The 16119-nt window shown below is 34.1% G+C and overlaps 1 protein-coding gene across 1 annotated transcript in view; it reads left to right on the forward strand.

The window, feature by feature from the left end:
• LOC149798876 (uncharacterized) overlaps positions 1 to 16119 on the forward strand; it is a 74377-nt gene that overhangs the window by 1534 nt on the left and 56724 nt on the right. Inside the window, exons 2-3 of the mRNA XM_089957791.1 lie at positions 6666 to 6719; positions 15084 to 15190. Coding sequence (XP_089813917.1) covers positions 6666 to 6719; positions 15084 to 15190 — 161 coding nt within the window. The remainder of the gene's footprint in view (positions 1 to 6665; positions 6720 to 15083; positions 15191 to 16119) is intronic.

Consider the following 16119-nt stretch of genomic DNA (forward strand, 5'->3'; position numbering starts at 1 on the left):
AGTTAAGTTGAAATATTATTCTTTAATGAAACAAATAAAAAAAATATATTATGCCTATTGGAACTGTAAGCAATGGTTTGTTTCGTTCAAGAAACAGATACCCAACATGAACCTACTTGAACTTACTTCGGCATACCTCGACTACAGTCGCATTGCAACAAATTCAAATGTATGTCAATGGAATGTGAAAATGCGTCCATTTGCTAGTGTCATATTTTCATTCTGCCAAGATAAAGACAGCACAGTAAGTATATTAATTACATATAAATTAGTGGAAGAGTGTCGATATAGGCTGCCAAGTGTGTGAGATGTTCCTGAAACTTTGATTACTTATTCCAATGTTGTTGACATCGGAACACGCTATACAAGGCTGTTATTTGGATAGTAAGACATAGCACCTAAACAAAATCAACATGTGCTATGTCTTACAATTAGGACTATGTCAGTTGAAGCATGTAAATGTAAATAAAACAGCAGATTAACATACCATAGGGGAACAACTCTATATTATCGTGGCATTTGCCTAACTTACATATGGTAGCACGCAGGTATTATAATAAACATAAAATACAAATTACCTATGAGAAGAAATGTCCACGCTTGTACTGGCATAATATTTCCACAATAAACAAAAGGATCCAATGATAAGATTGAACACACAAGTGTAAATCAAGTGTAAATCCATGAATAACAACATTACAAATTAAAAGCAATCATTATTTAACTTTATATGAATTTTCAGGAATGTTCAACTGTTATTTTATTCTAATTTACATATTAGAAGTATGATCATAATCAACATTTTGTTAATTTTGGTCAATATTGGCTACCATGAAATGAAATTGCAAGCTTAAACTTGTTAGGACGTGTATGTCACCATCAGTATATGACCTATAATCATCAAACATTAGACGATACACTTAATATATTTCATATTCAAAGCCAATGAGGGTATATCAAGTTCGATGCAAGTTTTTATATGATGATCAACGTAATTGCATGCACTTTACAAAAAAGTAATGTTCATTCTTTTTCATTTTAAACTTATAATTTTTTTTACATTTTAGAGGAAATTGTGCTGTAAGGTATTTGCTTCCTTACTGGCTACAGCTTTACATGTGTAAACAACCACTACATGGTGTGTTTCCAAAGTTAATCGGAAAATCCCATTTGCCATGATAATATAGAGCCTGCAATTTTACAGCATTGGAGTATACTAGTTTGTGTCAATTTTCATATCTTTAAAATTAATGACAAAAAAATAAAAAAACAGAAATAACTTGCTTTGAATACTTCCACAATTGAACAAAGGATGTCTGTTATATGAACAAAATTGTTGACAAATTCCTCGTTTACTTTTTCTTATTGTACAGGTTTTCCACTAATTTATTATTGCACTAAATTTGCGTATGTTGCAACATTAAAGTTTGGATGTAAAAAATTATGATAATTTTGTAATAATTCTGATCAATTTCGAGCAGAATTATACAATTTGTGAACAAGTATTAAATTGTGAAATCAGAGAGAGTGATTTGGTACAAATAGATTGTTTAATCTTTATAATGTCAATATTCAGAATAGTTAGACATTCGCAACAAATTTCTTGAATTGGTTTTCTTTTTTTCAAAATAATTAAAATTTTACCATCCCTTTTGCCAATACTAAATGTGAAAATTTTAATTAAATAGACCAAGCAATGCCTCAAGATATCACCTGTCAGTTTTAAAGAGAAAATACATAACACACCAAATATTGTACTGAAGCTTTGTAATATGTTTAATGTAATGAATGACAACACTTTTGTATAAACTGATTCCTCAGTGAAATGTCCACTTTGTCATGAAAGTTAAGGTTTTATGTGTTTTTGAACTCAATTTATGCCATATTGTTGCCATTATTTACATTTTTATGAACTAATGTGCTGGAAAGTTACTGTTCTTGCTAGCATGGGTGACCTGATAAAAGACGTAATTCGGGGTTTCTGCAATTATTCTCACACTTTGTTGCATTATTTTAGTAAAATGATCTCCAAATTATTTAAAAAGTGGACTAGGTCAGCATATATCTTCATTTATTTAGTTTTGCTGAAAATGATGCTGTTGTTTATTTCTGCCAAACATGTACAAAAGGCCCAATGTCATATACGCAAAATATAGACAGTTTACCTTTCAACCAAAGAATACATTCAGATGTGATAATTGTCAGCTTTTTACATATGAAAGTGGAGAAAGTACCAGGGATACTGAGGTTGCCATTTTGAGAAAATCTTATTGTTGATTGCAAACACCCTCTAGCATTGTCCCCAGTTGATAGTATTAATTTATGTCCGGATAGATCAGGGTCTTGTCATCACTATCAGTCACTGTGCATAGCAGGTGTGGTATGCCATTTCATATCATTGTAAACTAATGCAAATTATTTTCTAGTGGAATTCATTGGTAGCCTCAGCAAAAACAAGTAAAATGTTTCTGCAATTGCCAGTTACATAAGAAAATCTCTTAGATTCTTTGAAAGTAATTATTTGTATTAACATGAACAGTGTATAAAATATACTTTCCTCTAATATCTCTAGTATTGACTACCAAAAACTAGATTTATATATCTATTTCTAAGATCATTGCAGGAAAGTCTCACATTTTCAGGATGTCTTCCAATATGGGGAATTTAAGTTGTTATTTCTGAACAGAGTTTTTAATCATCAAACCATTCCAAGAGTTGGAGGATGCACTTTTCTCCCATCCACCTTTTCGGGAGGCAGCAGAACCCCATGTCTAACTGGTCAGACCATATTTTCTTGATGACATCGCTTTAGTTGATCTCTGGCATTGTCCTACAGTGTAAGACATCAACTCTGATATTTGTGTTTTGGGGGGTTTTGATGTTTTATTGCCAAAATAATTGTGCTTTGTAGCGTGTTCTAGTGTTGACTAACATCAGAATGAGAAGTCAGCATTTCAGGAATACCTCACACACTTGGCAGCCCATATCAAAACATTTCAACAGAGTAAAGCCATATTGTTTTAGTCATACTTTACATACTTTGATGTTTTTTTTCTAATAAATTCAAATTCTCATACAAGCAAATGGACATGTTTTCATGTTCTGTTGGCCTACATTTCACTTGGCTGGAATGCAATGGGAGCTAGAAATGCCAAAATGGAATTAAGTTGAAGTATATTTCTTTGATGAAATGAATAAAAAGAATATTATTATTGAAGAAAGTGTTTAGTTAGCTTCATTTTATTCAAGATACTTAATCATCCTTTTAACTTCTATTAAAAAGAAATTGCTTAACAGATTTTCACAGAATTTAAGCATCCTCACATGATTGCCTTTAAAATTTGTTTAAATGACACTGATTCATGATCAAATATGTCTGCTAGTACAGAAAATAGAAGAACCTTCAAATGATTTTTTTGTTAAAAAGCATTTCACAGAATGCAACCAGATTTTACTGAAAGCATCCTGGCAAGATTTTGTTCTATCACTTCATGATTAAAATAAAATATGCCCCAAAATGAAGGTTTCAGGACAAATATAATCTGTATTGTTCAGTTACCTGATGATTGTGATCTTACTAGTGTACAAGGGCAATACTACATTCCATTATCAATTGATACCTCTGAATTTACAATTCCATCTGGTTTTAAACACCATATCCATTGTCCCAAAAATGGTATGGCTTTGCAGTGTTATTTACATGCTAATTAAATATGCTATAGCTTTGGCCAGGTCTTTCTGGCTGACACCTTTTTGAGGACAAGATTCATCAGACTATATCAAATTAGTGAGGCTACCAATAGAGAAATGAGGCTGCTCTTAGGGTATTGTAATGTAATGCGAGAAAATGCCAGGTGGTTCTCAGTGACAGAAATGTCATTGCAACACTAAGTAACACCTAGCATGAACAGAGATCCAGTCAAATGATGCCTAAGTAGAGAAAGTTTCCATGCACTTGCTGATAAAGAGTAATCTTAATTATTGGGAATGGAGAGTTTGTTGTGTTTGCAAAGCAAATTCCACAGCATGCTAAATGGTCATACTCAGGAATTAACCTAAATAGAGTCTATATGGATATAAATATTGTGACTATTTAAATATAAATAATTTATCTCTGAAACTGAAGGATTATGGTATGTATTTTTATGGTTTCCATTTACTGTTTTATTACTATTTTCTCTCTATCACAAAAGCTTCAGTTAAACAGGGGCAGTAAGGTACATAATAGCATGAAGTAGGTCTGAAATCTCCAATACTGGGGCATATTTTATTTTAATCACATGGTGCAAAAGAAGGTGGGATGGAATGCCTATTTCTCTTACTCTGTCTCTCGTGCTTTCTCCAAACCAAACTGTGAAAAAAGCATGGTAGCTTCATTGATACAATTTTCCATTTATGGGTAATCTGGAATAGCATAATAGCATAGTGAAATCAGAAGTTATTAGCTAAAAAGATGAAGCCAAGGTATTAATCTGGCCTCATCATATACTCCGCATCGACTTATATATGGATGAAGAATGTGAAATTTACAAAAGAGACAGTTTGACTTACACTCAGCATTGACTTATAAGCAGGCAGAATATGGTAATGCACCAATATTTATTTTTTATCATTGTTGCGTTTGTTTTGGGTTTAATGCCATTTCTCAGTGCAAGATAGGCAATACACAGCAGCCAGTATAATTGTATAATTGGTTGAGGAAGAACCCGGGAAGTCCCTAGTATGTACCACTGATCCACAGGAAGCTGCTGGCAGCTTTCTCACATACCCATAATGGGTGAGCCCAAGACTCAAACCAATGCAGACAGAGGCTATTTTATATTAAGGAAAAATGTTGTGCAGGAATTTACTAATAATGCAGTATATCCTTTCGACAGAAGAACTAAAAGTATCTCAGATGCACACCATTAAATGTATCAGAATATTAAAGGCCTTCTACATAAAGTGTATTTAATTATGATCAAGAAAAAGATCTTGTTTTTTTAAAAACCTTGTCTGAGTTTATAAATTTATTTTGCAGAAAATTATTGCCAAAATCGTGACCACATTCATGATTCTTGAATATTTTGATGCAAGTTTGATATGTTTGATTAGAGTTTGACAGGTGCTAGTAGAGCCGTATCAAAGTACATGAGACATTTGTTATTTATTTGTTATATCATGTATTGTGTGAGACAGTTGTTATTTATGTTATTAAATATATTGTGTGTGACATTTGTTATTTTTATGTTATTACATGGATTGTGTGAGACATTTGTTAGTTTTATGTTATTACATGTGGTGTGTGAGACAGCTGCTATTTATATGTTATTAAATATATTGTATGAGACATTTGTTATGTATATGCTATTAAGTATATTGTGCATTGTGTTAAGGCATTTAAATTCCATGCCATAACTTTCAAGTTATTTTTAATACAAATCTTTGGTAGCCACAGAGCAACCTATTTGAAAATTTTAATGACCTTTCAAATTTTAGGTCACCAAGCCCTTATTATAATTTGGATGCGGGGAGCAAAAATCTTTTGAGATAGGAATTATTAGTACAAGATGTGAAAAAGTGAAGGTTTTAGTTACAGCAGTTTGAAAGCAATTAAACGAAAGCACAAGGGTAATGTTAATGGTATTAATAGATCTCCAGGTGTCTACTGCACACAAATGCTTATATCAGTGACTGTGTTCCATCTTTTTTGGGGATGTGCACATGATAGAGGTTATATTGCAGTTGGTGCTTGTATGCAGGCTGACCAATGCCGTAATCTGACCACCTGGATTGAATCTCAGGTTTGAATTAAAATATGATAATATTCTTAGTATATAATTTCACTGTATGGTAGGATCCAAGGAAAGCACTTTCCACACTGTCTGGTGTATATTTGTACCTCATAGCCCAATCTGGTATAAAAGGTGTTCATGTACCATATAGGGTAACAATCTTCGCCAGTTCTGGTATATATTTGCACCTGTCTATATTAATTTCAACATGACTTGATTTCTGTCATAGGAATACATAGTGATTGTTTGTTAGATGAGATATGATTACTGGGTTACCTTGTGGGTATGTCTGCTGTGCAGAAATGTTTATATTTATGTTCCATCCTTTGGGGGGGCCCTGAGTGGCCGAGTGGTCTAAAGCGCTTACCATTCCGGATCACTGCCATCTCACCTCTGTCTGCGTGGGTTCGAGTCCAAGGCTCGGCTAGCATGGGTATGTGGGAAAGCCTGCCAGTAGCTTCTCGTGGGTCGGTGGATCTTCCCTGGGTTTTCCAGGGTTCTTCCTCCACCAGTTATACTGGCCGCCATGTATAGCCTATCTTGTGCTGAAGGGTGGCGTTAAACCCCAGAACAACAACAACAGCAACAACCATCCTTTGGGGGGGATGTGCATGTTGGTTGAGTGGGTATAGTGGTTGGTACATACAGGCAACGCATTTGTTGCATAATAAGCCACAGACTTGGGTTTGAAACCCAGTTATAGGAACAAATAAAAGACTCCAACAGTAATAGTGAAGCAACTCTGTGATTAAGCTTTTGTTTCCCCTCTGTAGTTTCAATATATTTGTGAATGTGCATTCAGAAGTTCACATACTATTATGTTAATTACCTGGTGAGCAATATCAGTCCAGTTTGGCCTCTTGTTTATTTCTTTTTATTCTGTATTTCTAGGCACTGGTGTATGATCTCCATGGCTCAGCAAGAATAGAGGATGGGCCAAAACGGGTAATTGTTGTCTTTTGTATGTCTGCATGTAGCAAGATGTATGTTTCATCTTTTTCACTTCAGCATTATAATGTTATGAATTTTTCCATAGAAAGTTTTTGAGTCAAAATGTACATCTCTGCATACGGTAATTTGCAGATGTAGTGCACTGCAGAATCGTGTAATAGTGTTCCAGCCAGAAGTGCCTTACAGATGGGGATATGGACATTACAGAGGGTTAGCACCTTTTACTGTAAGGGAAGTTTTTGGTTTACTTTATTTTTTGTCATGAGATCCTTTTGATGTTTATTATTTCCAAAAATGGTTTGCTTTATTTCTTCTGAGATTGTAGTTATCAAGTAGAATTTATAAGTAAAAAACAGAGGCTTGCAATGTGGACAGATTGTTAAGAAAAATAAAGATTAACTATTAAAAATGAGAAAGTTGACAATCTGCAGCATGCATAGTGGAGTGATTACTTTCCACATTTTATTAAATGATAATTTGTCAGTAATAAACATAAGAGATGTATATGTGATCAAAACTGCGGTAAAATTCTTTACCTTTGTAGGTGACAATGTAATACAATAAACACATCATAGCAATCATTCAGTAGCAAAGATATTACATGACAGATCTGGATTATTTCTAATCCAAGATACTGAAGCTGTGTCAATACCCATTGAGAAAATACTGTGAATAAACTCCCCGGTAACACTTTTAAGTAGTTGTAATGTTTATGCCTGTCATCAACATCACTTATGTTAGTTAAAAACAGTGATGGAATAAGTTGGGAGAGAATTCAGTTAATGCATGAGTCAGTAATACAAAGTCAGACTCTTTACTTTTCATGTAGAACATTAGTGTTTAATATGCACTAAAAGAGGTTACTGGCTCCTTGTGTAGTGCACCCAGAGCAGCTTCCAGTGAAGTAGAAATAAACTAGGTCAAATATATGTGTTGAAAGCACAACATAAAGGTCGTTCCAGTGCAAAGACTTGTGATACCCATTAAGTTGTGTCATATAAACACAGATCCCTTCATGTACTTTTTACTTATTACATGTGTCAGATGTGCATCAGTTCTCATCATTTCAAATTCAGCCATATTGTTACTGGACAACTTTTTGTACATCAAAATTGGAATAGTGTATATTGGTTCATTACATTATCTCCTTTTTAGATTAAAAGGACTAGCATAATGATTTGAGTCTGGACACCTGTAAAATTTGTCAAAATCATGTTATCAAATGGTTGTGCTTTGCATCTTTTATTCTTTTCCAACTGGGAAAGTTTATATTTTCACATGGTTCGGTTGTACCAGAGGTGTTAATCCTTGTGAAATTGCAGGCTCTAAAGTTGTGTTCTGGGTTCTTATGACAAAGTGCAGATTATGCTCAAATATTTGATATTTGATACTTATTTTTTAATGTTTGTAAAAAAATTAAACAACAAGTAATATTATCTTTTGGGTAAGTTAACTCTTAAGCTTGTCAAGTTGTAGTAATGTCTTTAGTGGTATCGATATATAGTGAAGGAAAAGAGCACTGAATTTTTCAGGTAGTCTTGAATGTTCATTCCAACCAGGATTTTTATTTTCTTTTATCTCCAGAATTTTTTTCTTTAACTTAGAGGATGGATAGAATTAGTTTTCTTTTACAGATCAGAGTTAGAGTATTTTTTTCAAGTTCTTTGAATGCCAGAATTTGTTATTTCTATTTTAAAAAATATTAAAAGATTCCCTAAGTTTTCGTGAAACACATAAGTACCTAATTGGTTTTAAATACTTCTTGTGAAATGAATTAACTACATTTATTGACTCTGGCCTGAGCATTTAATGAGCTACAGAATCTGATATGGATAAAATTCTTGATCTGTGTGGAACAAACTGTAATCGAAAACACTATTCCAGACACAGACAACACATGTTGTCAGTAGCAACAAAAATCCAAATTCTTACAAGAGCTACCACAACGACATAAACAACCAGAAATGTACGTCAGACCTTCATTCTTCAAACTTTGTAAAATAGTACTAACCAGCCCCAGTTGAATCTAACATTGTAAACAAATGAAGATTCCTGCACTTACCAATCAGAGCGGTTCGTTCAGCAGTCCACACGGTGTTTCACAAGAAGATTTCCATGTAGCATTTCATTTCACTAGTAATAGCAACACTTGCCATATTTCCAGGACGGAAAATATCAATTTCCAAGAAAATCATGAATTAGAAATCTCCTTCACTACACACTTCATTCAAACCGTACCCAGTATTGTACTGTATCGTACTGTTGCCTACCATAGAAGTTTGTTCAGATTAGAACTGATGAAAGTTAAAAGTTATCTGTATGAAAGATAGTACATGTGTTACTTATTGTTTTTCATGACACTAATTGTGACAATACAGTATTAATATCTAATGATTTTGTTCTATTTTCTCTTGTGGATGTGGCACCCCATTGCCCTCATTAGCATAGTCATATTAATGTGCATGTACAAATAAAAGTATGTGGCTTGAGACTCTAGCAGTTGTTACTTTTTCTTGATTTTTTTGTTGTTTCTTTTCAAAGAACAGCATACATGTATTTAGCTAGATTCGACTTAGATAATTATTCAGATTTTCACACAAGAGTACAAAACCTGTTTCCTATTGTACTGGTTTTAAAATTAGGGTACGTATGCAAACCCCAACATAGATTCTCTTATTCTATAGTGTCATTAAATACATCACTGGACAGTGTGCAGATGATGCATAGTTTGCTACAAAGTCATGTAAAATACATCACTGGACAGTGTGCAGATGATGCATAGTTTACTACAAAGTCATATAAAATACATCACAGGACAGTGTGCAGATGATGCATAGTTTGCTACAAAGTCGTATACAATACATCACAGGACAGTGTGCAGATGATGCATAGTTTGCTACAAAGTCGTATACAATACATCACAGGACAGTGTGCAGATGATACATAGTTTGCTACAAAGTCGTATACAATACATCACAGGACAGTGTGCAGATGATACATAGTTTGCTACAAAGTCGTATACAATACATCACAGGACAGTGTGCAGATGATGCATAGTTTGCTACAAAGTCATATAAAATACATCACAGGACAGTGTGCAGATGATGCATAATTTACTACAAAGTCATATTAAATACATCACAGGACAGTGTGCAGATGATGCATAGTTTGCTACAAAGTCATATAAAATACATCACAGGACAGTGTGCAGATGATGCATAGTTTGCTACAAAGTCATATGAAATACATCACAGGACAATGTGCAGATGATGCATAGTTTGCTACAAAGTCATATAAAATACATCACAGGACAGTGCAGATGATGCATAGTTTACTACAAAGTCATATAAAATACATCACAGGACAGTGTGCAGATGATGCATAGTTTGCTACAAAGTCGTATAAAATACATCATTGGACAGTGTGCAGATGATGCATAGTTTACTACAAAGTCTTATAAAATACATCACAGGACAATGTGCAGATGATGCATAGTTTGCTACAAAGTCGTATGAAATACATCATTGGACAGTGTGCAGATGATGCATAGTTTGCTACAAAGTCATATAAAATACATCACAGGACAGTGCAGATGATGCATAGTTTACTACAAAGTCATATAAAATACATCACAGGACAGTGTGCAGATGATGCATAGTTTGCTACAAAGTCGTATAAAATACATCATTGGACAGTGTGCAGATGATGCATAGTTTACTACAAAGTCTTATAAAATACATCACAGGACAATGTGCAGATGATGCATAGTTTGCTACAAAGTCGTATGAAATACATCATTGGACAGTGTGCAGATGATGCATAGTTTGCTACAAAGTCATATAAAATACATCACAGGACAGTGTGCAGATGATGCATAGTTTGCTACAAAGTCATATAAAATACATCACAGGACAGTGTGCAGATGATGCATAGTTTACTACAAAGTCATATAAAATACATCACAGGACAGTGTGCAGATGATGCATAGTTTACTACAAAGTCATATAAAATACATTACAGGACAGTGTGCAGATGATGCATAGTTTACTACAAAGTCATATAAAATACATCACAGGACAGTGTGCAGATGATGCATAGTTTGCTACAAAGTCATATAAAATACATCACAGGACAGTGTGCAGATGATGCATAGTTTACTACAAAGTCATATAAAATACATCACAGGACAGTGTGCAGATGATGCATAGTTTGCTACAAAGTCATATAAAATACATTGACAGAACAGTGTGCAGATGATGCATAGTTTACTACAAAGTCATATAAAATACATCATAGGACAGTGTGCAGATGATGCATAGTTTACTACAAAGTCATATAAAATACATCATTGGACAGTGTGCAGATGATGCATAGTTTTCTACAAAGTCATAAAATGCATTACAGGACAGTGTGCAGATGATGCATAGTTTACTACAAAGTCATGTAAAATACATCACAGGACAGTGTACAGATGATGCATAGTTTACTACAAAGTCATATAAAATACATTACAGGACAGTGTGCAGATGATGCATAGTTTTCAACAAAGTCATATAAAATACATTACAGGACAGTGTGCAGATGTTGCATAGTTTGCTACAAAGTCATATAAAATACATTACAGGACAGTGTGCAGATGTTGCATAGTTTGCTACAAAGTCATATAAAATACATTACAGGACTGTGTGCAGATGATGCATAGTTTACTACAAAGTCATATAAAATACATTGACAGAACAGTGTGCAGATGATGCATAGTTTACTACAAAGTCATATAAAATACATTACAGGACTGTGTGCAGATGATAAATAGTGCATGACAAAGTTATATAACATTCATCACAAGGTATTTTGCATAATGCATAGTGTACTGCAAACCTGTTATGGGTAATTTATTCATAACATTTATGGCTACAGTACAGCTCAGTTATCTGATCTAAGCCAATCCCACACTTACAGTAACAGGTGAAAATTGGAACATGACTCCCTATTTTCATCAAGCCTGCCTTGCCAGAAAGTCAAAATTGTGATAAATTCTATGCATTTCCATACATTCATCCATATGTCCATTCACTACCTTGATTAACCTCAGTGTTCCCCTTTTATTATGTGGTCATTTCTCAAGTATAGACACATACACAGTTCAGCACAGTCATATGTCAGTAAATGAAGACATCTTGGTGTGTATAACACCAGTCTAATAGCTGTATTACATTACCTGTCACTGTTGCCTTGCTTACCTTTTCCAGGACATATTTACCCTTATTTGCATTATAAAATTGTATCCTCCAATTAAAACAAAATATTTCTTGAAGTCTAGAAACAAAAGAATACAAACCCATTCTGACTACCAGGTCATTGCACAGTGGCCATCCTTTGTTTTTTTGGTGGGGATGCTGTGTTAATTGGTCAAGTTCAAATCACTTTCAAAACATTGCTTTCTCTGGTTTCAAGATGTATTCTGGCATACAGATCTGTTTTTCCATATTAGAGTGTTAATTCCCTCGTCTGTGGTATATTTTGTAGTTGTACAAATTTTTTTGTAAGATTTAAGGCAATTTTGTCCTGTTTCTCAGCAGTGACATCTATTGTACCCTTCTCCTTTAGTTGTAAGGTTGATACAGTAAAACCTGCTGAGAGAGATGGGCTCTTCTGCCAACAAAAAGCAGTCTCTTGAGATGGGTGGTCTCTCATAGCAGATTTGAAGGAAAAATAACTACAATCACTGTACGTATATTCTATTCTTTATTAATAGTTCTTGCTCAAATATTGTATGCATTCATCTAAAAACAAAATTATATAGCAGTAAAGATATACTTCTATCATTAAACATGAAATCACATTTACATTTGAAGATTACCGGTACATATTTTAACAAATGAAATCATTTCTGAATTACTCCTTTTCCTTTATAAAAAACAAACAAAATTTGTTTTACTGATGTTTAAACTGACTTTTTGCGAGTGGTGTGCTTTTTTTCCACATCTTTCAATTACATTAATTATTTTCTCCAACCTTAAAATTGTCTCTTTTTTGTTGGAGGCTCATCCATTGTTATTAAGGTTCTAGGTGGTAAACTTTTTAGTTGTAATATCGAACGTAATGATGGTTTTGACTGGGCTGTGAGAAAAGATGAAAAATCTATACATGCGCATTGCATATCTAACAATTAATGAAATAAAAAGAAACAAGTATCTCACCCAGAAACAGAACCATTTACTAAGAGATAAAAGTCAACGGCTTCATTCAAGATGACATACTGGGATTAACTCTGTAAGCAAAGTGTGTAACCTGGTCATACCAACTTGACTAGATGACAGCTTTGTGATTAAGATCGAGGGAAAACAACAAACATCACAAGTCTTGAACACTGTCAGTCAAATCCCGCAAATGATTCTCTCTTGCTGGTTTAATAGACAATGACCTTTTTCACCCCTGGCAATATGGATTAACTCAAAAGACACACAATATACGAGACCACTACGTCAACTTTGGCACTACATCTGCAATTCATGACATGTACATTAGCCTGGTTTATGGACTGTAGCATCTCACTGGTAGCAACAATCCTCTTTTTTTGATATTCCTTTTATGTTTGTTTTTTATCAGAATAATTGTTACTAATCAAGCGGTCATTGTAACAATTGATTACATATAGGTCAGTGGTGTCTGTCTGTTCTCATGATACAGTCATTCATGAGGTTGCCGGGTCCTACAATACAGTTGGGAAGCTGGCTTAGTGTGGGAATAATTAGTTTGGTTCTCTGCATTGTATGCTCTCTGTGTTGCTCACGCCTATACGAATAGCAGAGAACAATGCAGGGAGCATACAAAGTAGGGAACCAGACTAGGAAATAATCTACCTATACATTAGTCTGGTACACAACAGAAACTATAAAACACTATAAGCATAGCTAAAAAAAATCAGACATCATAGCCAGCCTATTGTTTTTAACTTTGTTATATTTGGAACAGTATGAGTGGTCATTTTTACAGGGATTAAATAAAGATCAATGGAGTTTATCCTCGTTTTTGCAATATGGTCATTCATAGCAGTGTCGAAATGCATATTTTGCCACAAGACATCACGTTCACTGGTTGTGTTCAGCAGGTGGTCACACATAACAGAGCATGTATATAATAAAATCGATCTGTGCATTACGATTGTCGTCGGAAATGACGGGTGGTCACTCATAGCAGAGGTCTCTTACAACAACTTTTACTGTAGTAGCCATTTCAGCTGGCATCCATATTTTATTGCCATTCTATCTTTAATATATAGTATTTTGGATGTTTCCTTTATTGTATGGTGAGTATCATCTTCCACAGGTTTTGTTATAGCAATAGTGATGTTGCAGATTGTAGACCCACATGGTCTGTTTGTATCGAGTCAGTTCATAATCCTTAACGCTTCATAAAAACTTGTGCTTCTAGTACAAATATATATTCAGTTTAAGGCCTGATAATCTGATTTAACTGCTTGTATAATAACGCGAATGCATTTATAGTTCGCTGAAGTTTCTAAATTTTCTCCGATCTCTTTTGAAAGATGTATTCTGCCTTATTTTTTCTGAAAAATGTACAGTGGTCCAACACTATAGAGTGCTGTTGAGGGCACTTGGTATGTGCAATGTTATGTGCAAAGCTGACTCATTTTAAAGTAGGCTCAGTAAGTGTAATGTGCTATATGTGAGGTTGCCTTATTTTAATGTAGGCTCAGTAAGTATAATATGCTATATGTGAGGTTGCCTTATTTTAATGTAGGCTCAGTAAGTGTAATATGCTATATGTGAGGTTGTATCATTTTAAAGTAGGCTCAGTAAGTGTAATGTGCTATATGTGAGGTTGCCTTATTTTAATGTAGGCTCAGTAAGTGTATGCTGTATGTGAGGTTGTCTTATTTTAATGTAGGGTCAGTAAGTGTAATATGCTATATGTGAGGTTGCCTTATTTTAATGTAGGTTCAGTAAGTGTAATGTGCTATATGTGAGGTTGTCTCATTTTAAAGTAGGGTCAGTAAGTGTAATATGCTATATGTGAGGTTGCCTTATTTTAATGTAGGTTCAGTAAGTGTAATGTGCTATATGTGAGGTTGTCTCATTTTAAAGTAGGGTCAGTAAGTGTAATGTGCTATATGTGAGGTTGCCTTATTTTAATGTAGGGTCAGAAAGTGTAATATGCTATGTGTGATGTTGCCTCATTTAAAGGTTTGCTGAGTATCAAGCCTACATTCATCCCCAAAATGAGATCCATGACCTCACCCATGTTGTATGAGAGGCCACACTATATAGAGGTACTTTATAGTGAGGGCTCACTGTTTCAGTAATATTATTGATTCAACTTGACCCTCCTTTTCAGTTGTTCCTGTGGCGGGAAAAGCTGCTTATGCTTGCCAGGTATTCAGCAAATCAGAATGAGTACCTTGTTGTACGTCATAAAGATGGTCGAGTTGAACACGTGAAAGGGTAATTATTCATAAAAGATTCTTTAATTAATTGTCAGATGAATTTAAATAAAACAATGGTGCAAAATTGCCCTTTTGGGAATTAATAAAGAATAACATAAATTGTCATGGTCCATAAACCTAAAGGTTGTAGTTCATTATTTAATCTCTGGAGTATGTGTCTATTTTGTCACAGTATTAGATGGCTTATTTAATAAATATCACATTGTCTCAGCATTTGATAACATATTTAATACATATCAGTTAGCCCCAACATTTAATACATATCACATACCTGTCAACCAGTTGAGATGAAAACCAGTACGCCAGACCTATAAAAAACCTCACAAAGACTCCAAAAATCTTACACGAAAAAAATGTATTCATACATTATATAAGATGAACAGTTTTAATACAACAAATGCCATAAATGAGCTAATTTTACACACATTTATATAATTATTTACATCTCTCAAACTTTATTTCATTTTATTCTTTTGATTTTCAGTGTGTTGTAATACACACACATTATTATATCCAACACATACACCCTTTGCACTTTTCAAAATGTAATCAGAGGTTTAAAGTCTATACAGCAGGTGTCGATGTTTATTTTACACTGTAAAAATTATGTTAGTGTGTCTGCATTCAGGGACTTCCTACAATATGTATGTATTTTTTTCATCAAATATGTATGTATTTTTTTCATCATAGAAAAAGGTCTTTCAAAGTCTGCATTGTTGTGTGGCAAGGTAAGTAATTGTTGAATAACTAATTTCAGATTTGGGAAGTGGATGCCATGAGTACTAATTGTCTGGCTGATAATATCCAACCAGTAGCTACAAAAGCTCCTTTTCTGGTGAACATCTGTTAATATAGGCACACATTCATCAGGCAGCCTGCAATAATCCTCAAACTCATCTTTAAGTGCTTCATGATCCAAGTGTGGAG

The sequence above is a fragment of the Sinohyriopsis cumingii genome, chromosome 5, assembly GCF_028554795.1.
Source record: "Sinohyriopsis cumingii isolate HCF-2022 chromosome 5, ASM2855479v2, whole genome shotgun sequence".
In the NCBI taxonomy this organism is placed as follows: Eukaryota; Metazoa; Mollusca; class Bivalvia; order Unionida; family Unionidae; genus Sinohyriopsis; species Sinohyriopsis cumingii.